Source organism: Buceros rhinoceros, unplaced genomic scaffold (genome assembly GCF_000710305.1).
Source record: "Buceros rhinoceros silvestris isolate BGI_N320 unplaced genomic scaffold, ASM71030v1 scaffold10217, whole genome shotgun sequence".
NCBI lineage: Eukaryota > Metazoa > Chordata > Aves > Bucerotiformes > Bucerotidae > Buceros > Buceros rhinoceros.
Window position 1 is genome coordinate 12,270 of NW_010420440.1, and position 9,082 is coordinate 21,351.

Sequence of the window (9,082 nt, forward strand, 5' to 3'; positions counted from 1 at the left end):
AGGGTAGAACACGTTCATGTGGCATGGGTTCATAGCACAGTCATGTTATCTTGGTTTCCTTGTTTCCCGGCTTTACTGGGGTGGTTTCAGCTGCTCATTTAGCGAGCCGGGTGCCGCTTTCTGCAGTGTGTTATGATGGAGACTGTGATAAGAGGGCTTTCAATTGCCTAGATTAGTCACTCCAGTCTCTAGCTTGACTGGGCACAAGAAGTGACTAAATTTCTTGGGGCCTGGGTTTAAGTTAAAAATGCAGATTTTAGAATGTAGTACAAGAGGTAATTTTTACAAGGGGTTTTATATTTATGGATGAAAATTGATAAATTTTTTATAATTCACTCTTACAAGAAAATTCCCATAGATTAAACCGTTATTCATTATTCTAAGTAGCTTTGCTCCTTCTTTGTCTCACTGGCAGAGGATGTTCCTCCTTAGCTCTTTCAGCCCTGGCCTCTGATCTGTCTCTGTAGCGCTCAGCCATCGAGGAGCTTTTCTAAAAAGCCTTCTCATTCGTATTTTAAATACGCAGCACTTCCTTTTAATCATGCATCCCATGCCGAAACCGACTTTGTTAGTGTCCCAGGTAAGGGGTACCATAGTTTTTGTTATGTGACATTACTTTGTCATTGTCGAAGCAGAGAAAATTTTGTCTCGAGGAGCTTTGGTCTTATTACTACGTAAAATATCCATCATTTTGCTGAGAGAAGTTTTCCCTCCTTATACAATGATAATGTAATGGTTATACTTTTAATGGTTCATCTCTTAGAGGAGAGGATATAGATGTGACTGCCAGCTAATGGAGATTTCACTTCAGCTCCACGGATAAGTCGTCTGGATTGCTCTCTCAGTTTGGGCCAGCGTCCAAATTCTTGGACCCTGGTGCCACAAGAAAACCACTGTGATTTATGGATGTTTAAAGGCTGTTCAGTTTTCAGAGTATTTAATGGTCTTGGGCTTCAGTTGCGTTGGAATAGTTAGGCTCAGCTTTCCAAAGAGCTTGGTGTTGGCAAAATGCAGCTCCCACTGGAGCTGGTGGGATAACTGATGGAGAACTGTATTAAGCCAAGAGTGAATGTTCACGGAACTCCTGCTAAGAAACAGAACCTCATCTCCTGAGAGCGAGGAGAGTAGAAATATGTTGAAAGGAAAGGGAGAAAAGTCCTCCCTGCCTTCGTCCATCCCTTTGCTAGGTACTTTTAATAGAGAGACGATCAAGGGGGATTTTTTTGGTGTCCGCTGTCTGTGACTGCAGAGCTTGTGGGCGATAGAGGGATTTCAGTCAAACTACTGCAATGTTCTGACCTGGGCAAAATTGCAAGTATACAGGTAAATCCTTTCCCCCAGCACTGGAAGGTACATCCATAGAATCAACGTTGTGTTATGTTACGATGTGTGTGCTAGGTTTGTGTGCTAGGACAGACACGTGGGTTACAGGACCCAACTCCTGTCAGCCTGGGTGAGCAGAAATGCGCTGGCAGCACTGGTGTGACTGTAGCCCACGGCTCCTATCCCAACTCGTTCTGTCCTTGGTGGCTCCTCGCTTTGCCATGTCTGGAGGAGGGTATTTCTTCCTTTACAGCTCCACACTGAAACGATTCCTATATTTCGCTCCACGTCCCTCTTTAAATCCCATGAGATGTATTTGCAGTGTCTCTTTGATCTCCAAGTAGCTACGTACTGATGGCTCCAATTCCTCTACCCTCAGAGTCAACATCCAGTAAGATTTATGGGGCTTGTCTGTTGCGTCTCTCTCTCCTCCCGTATCTTGAGCTGCTGTTTTTAGAGCTGTATCTTGTAATTACTCTTGCTTCAACTGGCATTTCTCCCTTGATGCAAAAGTTAACGCTCTAGACAGTTGAATGCAAAAAGAAGAGAGTCCCCAGGACCACAGAATGTAAATGTATATGAACACTGTAAATCCACAGTCTTTGATACCTTTTGACTAAGCGACCCATGCTCAGCTTGTATGACATTATGTTTTGTCTCCTCCCCAAAAATGATGCAGCCTGTGTATGGGTTTCTCAAGGAAAGGGAGGACTTTTGCTGGAATATCTGGTGGTACGTTTTCTTTTGGGTCAGCCATAAGCTTCAAAAAATTGAGTCAAGCCCCAGGAAGTCACCAAGTCAGTCTTTAAAAAAAAGGGGGGGAAAAAAAAGCTATTTGCTTGAAAACAGTAAAGCTTTTAATTCAGTTAAATACTTACTCTGTTTAACACTGTCCTAATTATTTAATGTTCTTGTTGTAGGGAATTTTAAGCCTCGAGTATTGCGTTGGCATTATTGGTGGCAAACCCAAGCAGTCGTATTACTTTGCTGGATTTCAAGGTTAGTGTTTTAATACGTTATGTCTCTTGCATATTTTTCTGTAGGAGTTAGGAAGTTAATATCGAACCAGTGGGAAATAGCATGATTAAAATAGCAAAATGGGTACCTTATTAATTCATCATATCTACCCAAGTCCAGTCGTTTGTCATTTACCCCACAGAGTAATTGGATTCTGTAAAATGTACATTTAATTTCCTTTGTTGCATAAACAAGGCATAATTTATCTGTTTCACCGAACTTGAGCATTTGCTGTTGCTATCTGGCAGTTCTTATTTACGTATTTACTTTTTACTAGTTTAAGTGGTGGTAGTTGATGCCTAAATGACAAGCAATATATCCTCGCTGTCAGGATGAAGGAGCACAATACATTTTTCATACGCAAACTCCCGAATATAATTGTGTGTTTGTAAAAGTAATTTTATCACCAAAAATTAAATGACAGTCTCATCACTTTATAAAAATTCTGCTTATACAAGCATATTTGATTATGCAAAAGTTAATCTGTCCTGCAAAAACCTATGCTTCAGTCAATGAATATCAGCCTGGCAAGCAGTTACTTACCGGCTTTTTTTTTTTTTTTTCTTTGAGCTGTTCTGCATAGAAATTGGATTGTAAGCAGTGTAATAATAAGGTGTTTTTTGAATTACTTGTCTTCTGTTTTGTCCTTGTAGATGACAGTTTGATTTACATGGATCCTCATTACTGCCAATCTTTTGTAGATGTCAGCATAAAGGATTTCCCTCTTGAGGTAGTGTGGATATAGACCTGGCACTGTTTTCTTCCCATATGAATCAAACACTAATTATTTAGTGATGTTCTGGCTAGCTGCATCTTTATGGCTTTACAGTTACGTGTTATTTATCAAAGTTCTGCCCTTCTTTATAGGCCTATAATCAACAAAAATGACCAGAGGTTAAAAACTCAATATGAGGTTTTAATTTTTACTTCATTAATCTTCATCTGTTTGCTTTTAATGTTCAGAAAAACCTCAAAAATAGATGAACACTTCATTTAAGTAATTCTCCATCAAAGAAAACAGACAATATGTGGAGTATTTAAACCATAATTATATCGATTTGGTTTTGTTGCTTTGTCTTTTTGGTCAATTTTATTTTATTTTTATTTTAAACTCGAGCTGGAATCAACATCATGGGGAGAAGTTATGCGGTTTTCAATAGTAGGAGCCTGTTGCCAGGCTGGAACCAGAGTTTTGTAGGTTTGCCTGCTGCTTCTTTATCCAGGAGTGTGTAATATTTGTATATTGAAGTAGGTGGTTATCCTTTTAAATGTAACTTTTGCTCCTGACAACTTTGCAGGTCACTTTTTTAGCTTCATACAGGTGGAAATTTTTGTGAGGTTTGGGCTTGACCAGGTGAAATTTACTGAAGGCTTCTGAACTCTTTTAACAACTTCTATTATTTTTAGTTGAGCTGGTTTTGTGGCTTAGTGGTTTCTCGGGATCTGACAGGTCTGAAGGTGAAGGTGCTATGTTTGTTCTTTCTTTCCCCCGACCCCTTTCTAGACCACGACTTTCTGGGTGCAAGTAGATGTGGCGAAGGCGTCTTTTTGGGCTATGCCTGAAAATGCCTAGTTTTTTACAGTAGTGTTTTCCCTTCTCTTTAACCTCTTGCCAAATAACTTGGATTGTAAATAGGTGGAGCTAAAGGATGTTATTAAAGAACTCAATTTACAAGTACCATGTGAAAACATTATCAGTTGCAGAAGTAAGTGTTCAATAGCCACAGTACCCACAGCAGAACTCGGTGTCATCCATACAAACTCCTTCTTGATGTTGTGTCCAACTGCCACGTGAAGTTACTTCCTCCTCACAGCAACTCTTCACTCAGGGTAGGAACACTGCCTGGGTGCATCATCCTCTGCTGAGGACAGCATCAACTGCTCTAGAACAGAGTGGGTTATTAGTAGTGGTTCCTCATGCCACTGTGTTCAGTGAAGCTGAGGACTTCTAAACGTGGAGACACAGCTTCAGGAGCAACACGCTGCACTGAAATAAGAAAGAGGAGTGTGGATGATATCCACCACCTCCAAAGAAGCAGCTACTTTGTGTAGAAATAAATGGTAGAAGTGAGTCATATGCAGCTCTTAAACTCCCACCCAAGGAACTGCGTAGGTGATCTTAAATTCCGTGCTTACGCTTAGAATGTGACTGAAACAGTGTGTAATGAAGTTAGGGATCTTCTGGTTTCTGTAGCACCCAAGAGTTACCTTCAGCTGAGAACAGGGGGGTGATCTGCAATGGTCTTGCCAGTGTGGAAGGAAGCTCTGTTACCATACGCTGAAGTTGATCACAATACCTTAATCAAAACATCATCAACTAGTATTGAGGAAAAGTACTTACGTATATATCCAAGGGCTTAGATGGGGCTAATGTCAAATCCCAGGGCTGACTTGAAGCAAACACTAAATATTTTTCAGTATTTATGCTTAACAAGACACTTTAATTAGCATGACGTAATGCAGAAGTATCAGATTTTCTAGAAAATGAGAAGGTCCTGGATTGAGAAAAGCAACATAGCAGCAAAATTTATCCAAAAATACACTAGACAGAAACTTCCATAATTTTTAAAGATGCCTTTAGATTTACCCTGTTGAGGTATTTGGAAGAAGAGTTGGTGAGTCTTGGCTCTCTCTATTTGTATTGTGGCAGCAGCCAGAGATGATAACCAAGATCCTTGTCCCCTTTATGCTAATAACTGTAGTAAAATACAGCACCTTCACTCAAGATTTTACAGGGTAATCGGGTAAGCCAGGCAAAAGATGGAAAGGGCGCAAAGAAGCAGAGTCAAAGTGACTTCCTTAAGGTCACGCGGTAGCTCAGCGGCCAGGCTACAAAAAATACACATTTTTGGGGTGTTTGTTTCCATGACTAATCCCTCAGATTGTGCTGCAGACTGGCATTAATGCGAATTTCCAAATAGTGCTAAGGTTTTAAAATGGATTTCGAAGGTACGTGAGCTGCCAGCTTGGCTTGATCGCATCCTAATGCTTTTCTGCAGACGGAAAATAGATTGCAACTTAATGCTGAGTGCATTTAACAGTATTATATCTTTGTCCAGAAATGTCAAAAGTAAACAGAAATTGCTTTCTTAGTGTGGATAGTTGCTTGTTAGATTTATCTGTAGGGAGTATTTTCAAAATTGACAAATTGTCCAGAATAAGTTGGAAATCAATCCACTCTGTATTGGCTTCCAGAATCCATTTGTTTGGAGGAGTGGGGAAAAAAAAGCCTGCCCAGTTCTCTGTGTTGTACAGTGATTTGTGCAATGTGAGGACTCCTGCCTGGAGCAGCACGGCACGGCTGCAGTCACGGTGTTGTTGCGGAAATGTGACTTGTAAGGAAGCAGGATGCTGTGTTTGACTCTGGAATGAATATTCAAAATACATTTTCTGCGTATGAAATTGGAACAGAATTAGGAGAAAAAACAGTGACTAAAATCAGTCTCATAGAAATAGCATGACTCATCTCTGCTTGTAATTTTTAGCAGTGGTTTAATAGAAACACCTCTCAGATTTGCAACCACGAGTAAAAAATAATATACCTCAATATGTCAAACTGTTTCACTGACAGATCCTTTCAGATCAGGTAACTGCTGCTGTCATCTGCTGTCGATTGACTTTTCCACTGGAAAAAACAAGCTACAGACTGGTTGGGATTGCTGTAGCCCAGTTAGATGGTAGCAGTTAGTTCTCCTTTACAGAGGGAGCACCGTGGTGGTGGTGTAAGAATCTCCTGTGTAGCTCTGCCCTGCTGTTCCTGCTGTGTGAGCGAGCTGTCCCAGTCCTGCACTAACCCGCGTGGTGCCAGCCCAGCTGGGAGCTGCAGACAGCTTACGGGCAAGTGTGGAAGGGAATGGCACAGAGTATTGGCTGGAGAGTGTGGAGTGCTGGGGGAAGTTCATGAGAAACAAACTCCGCGTTTCCGCACATCAGTGCCTGTGTTGCAGCGCGGTGCAGATGCGGTGTGTGAGCATTTGCTACGGAGCTGCTGTGGCAGGAATAGCAGTGATTTACTAGAGGTAGATGACGACGTAGTCCTGCATGTTAGAAGCGGAATAGAGGATTACCTGCATGAGACAGCCATTGGTGATGAAGTAATTTCAGTTACGAGACCACGAGCTCCACCAAAACTGCAGTTCCTGTAATAAACACAGACACAGAATCAGGGTGGATAATACACACTCATCCTTCCTCTCGTGAACTGTGAAGGAGGAGTGTGGGGAAGGGGGTTTGTAGCTGTTGTTTCTTCTAGCACAGCGTCATCTGTCATGAGAAGAGATTTCCTGGTAGGAAAAAAACATTTATAAACCAGGGCATGTTGTTTGGGGTTTTTTCCTACTTGTGGATTATTGTAATGTGATTTTGCTGTGGTGGCTTTTGTGGGGTTTTTAACGCATTTCGTTTACTACAGGAAAATGCATGAGGTTGGTTTATTCCGTTATGTCTCTTTTATAGAGGCTGGGGGAGGGAAAGGGGCAACGGGTGGCGGCAGTAAAGCAGTAATTGTGAGACAGTGCAAAAGCTGTTACAAATTCAATTTGCAGGAGAGCATTCACCTCCTCTGCCTTGGGAATATTCATAAAGTACCGCTCACAGTGGCAGAGCTGTGACAGGTTTCAGACTGACGTGGTGGTGTGTGCAAGTTGGGTGAATACGGCGTAAACAGCAGGAGGGTTTATATGTGTGGAGAAGAGGGGAATTACTTGAATGTTGGCAGGGGGCTTGGAAGAAAGGACTTCAAAAGTGTGTGCTGGTTTTTAATTCGAGTGACACAGGGGACTGTATGGTAAAGCTGTTGGTGGGGAAAAAAGTAAATGTGCTGCTCTGTGCCATTCTCAGCCTTGACTGTCTTTCATGTTTTTTAATCTCAAAACTTGCAGTCATTCCACTGTCCTTCTCCCAAAAAGATGTCGTTCAAAAAAATGGATCCGAGCTGCACGATAGGATTTTACTGTAGGACTGTGCAGGACTTTGAGAAGGCTTCCGAAGAAATAACAAAGGTAGGAGTCAATTCCTCAGCCGGACCGGGGGGGTGTTGCTGAGTATGGATCGGGGGAGAATCAGCTGCACAGGCATCGTCCTTTTCTTGGTGGTTATTGCTGCCTTTGTCATCATGAGAAATCCAGCTTGCTTTTCATTTCCTTGGGATTTGCGTGTTGGTAGAGCCCGGGCTGGGCTGGGAGAGGCAGAGGGTCTGTCAGGAGCAGGCTGCTGGCCTGGGGCCGGGCTGGCACCAGCAGGCCCACGAGGTGGCACTCGTGAAATGGGAATGTCGTGATTCAGGACTGTGGTGGCTGCGGCCAGCCCTGCCCAGCCCCGGGGACCGGGAGGGCTTTGGAAACAGGGTCTTTGCATGGAGCTATTTGGTCCAGCCAAAATTGGGTATTACTTCTTGGTAGCATAAACAGTCCAGCGTTTTGAAGTCTGTGGAGCAGTATCACCCAGCAAATCTATCTGATCATATCCTGCCGTGACAAAAACACTGGTGTACATTCATTTAGGTCCAAAGTCCTGGACGTTTTTCCCCCCGTGATTATTACAGCCTGTGAGTGTATGAAATACAGCATTATGAGTACATTCTGCTAGCTGTGGGAGCAAACAACTGTGGTTTGCGATTTTAAAAAAGTCTCCTGCAGCAGCAGGAGATGGTCAGAGTGTAAATATTCAAACCATGGCAGTTGCCACCACAGTGCAAAGAAGGAATGTTTGTACAGAATTTAGAATGTCCTGTGAAGTGGTATTAGCGTTATAGCCAAAGAAAGCGTTTTTAAACTGAATTCTGTATACAGGCTTTGGTAGATCTTGATCGTTGCTGCAGTTGTTTCTTTGATTCTTACACAGATGGGCAGAAAATAGATTTAGAGAAGTAGAAGTTCCTAAGCAATGGATATATCGAAAGTTTAAATGGTCAAGTTTCTGTTCTTCCATGTTTTCCTGTTGTTTGATGCATAAGAAAAAATGTGACACACTAAAAAAACCGAAATTACAAAATCAGTTGCTTTGGAAGTTCCCGTTCTCCTTTTTCCTTTTCTTTCAAGTTTGAGATTAAGTTAATTTCTTTTTCTGAGCATATGTTGTGAAAATACTTGTGTTTGATCTAAATCCTGGTATTTTAGATACAGTAATATTAGAGACATTATTTTATATAAATATATTTCAGACACAGTAAGTTTGAAAGTAGAGCAGAGTTTGGGTACAAATACAATGTGAGAAACTTTCTATGATCTTTCAATCCTTCATTCACATCCTTTGTGTTTTTCCTGCTCTTTTGTAATTTTTCCCTTTGAGTGTGGCAGCTCTTGCACTATCAAGGACCTTGTACTCCCCGTGTGCCATTCACAGGTTAGACTAAAAAATTAAGGTTCTTGCTGCTTTTGTGGGTAGTAAGAGGTAGGAGAAAAGATTCAGCTTTTGTTACTTGAGGGTAAACCTTAGGAGCCATATATTCAGTGACAGAGAAATTAGGGCTTTGAAATCCAGGGCCCAGGTGGAGTGGTTGGTCAGACTCCATCCACATCACGTCCCAAGTCAACCCTGGTTTCTGTACTTGTTAGTTGGGCAGCTGATGTTAACTAGTTCAATAGCAACCTGGAATTAAAGAGCCGCTAGATGAAGGAGAAGTGGAAGCGCGTCCAGACTTGAGAAGGACGGATTTACCAACTGGCTGTGCACTTGCTTGTGCTTCCAGCACAAATACCATGGTCTGGCTTCTGCACACCACATGGCAGATCCCGGAGGGCAG

General features: G+C 42.1%; 1 protein-coding gene across 1 annotated transcript in view; it reads left to right on the forward strand.

The window, feature by feature from the left end:
* The window catches only part of ATG4C (autophagy related 4C, cysteine peptidase), a 19,832-nt gene that overhangs the window by 9,662 nt on the left and 1,088 nt on the right, over positions 1 to 9,082 (forward strand). The window contains exons 7-9 of the mRNA XM_010139310.1: positions 2,244 to 2,322; positions 2,994 to 3,070; positions 7,221 to 7,340. Coding sequence (XP_010137612.1) covers positions 2,244 to 2,322; positions 2,994 to 3,070; positions 7,221 to 7,340 — 276 coding nt within the window. The remainder of the gene's footprint in view (positions 1 to 2,243; positions 2,323 to 2,993; positions 3,071 to 7,220; positions 7,341 to 9,082) is intronic.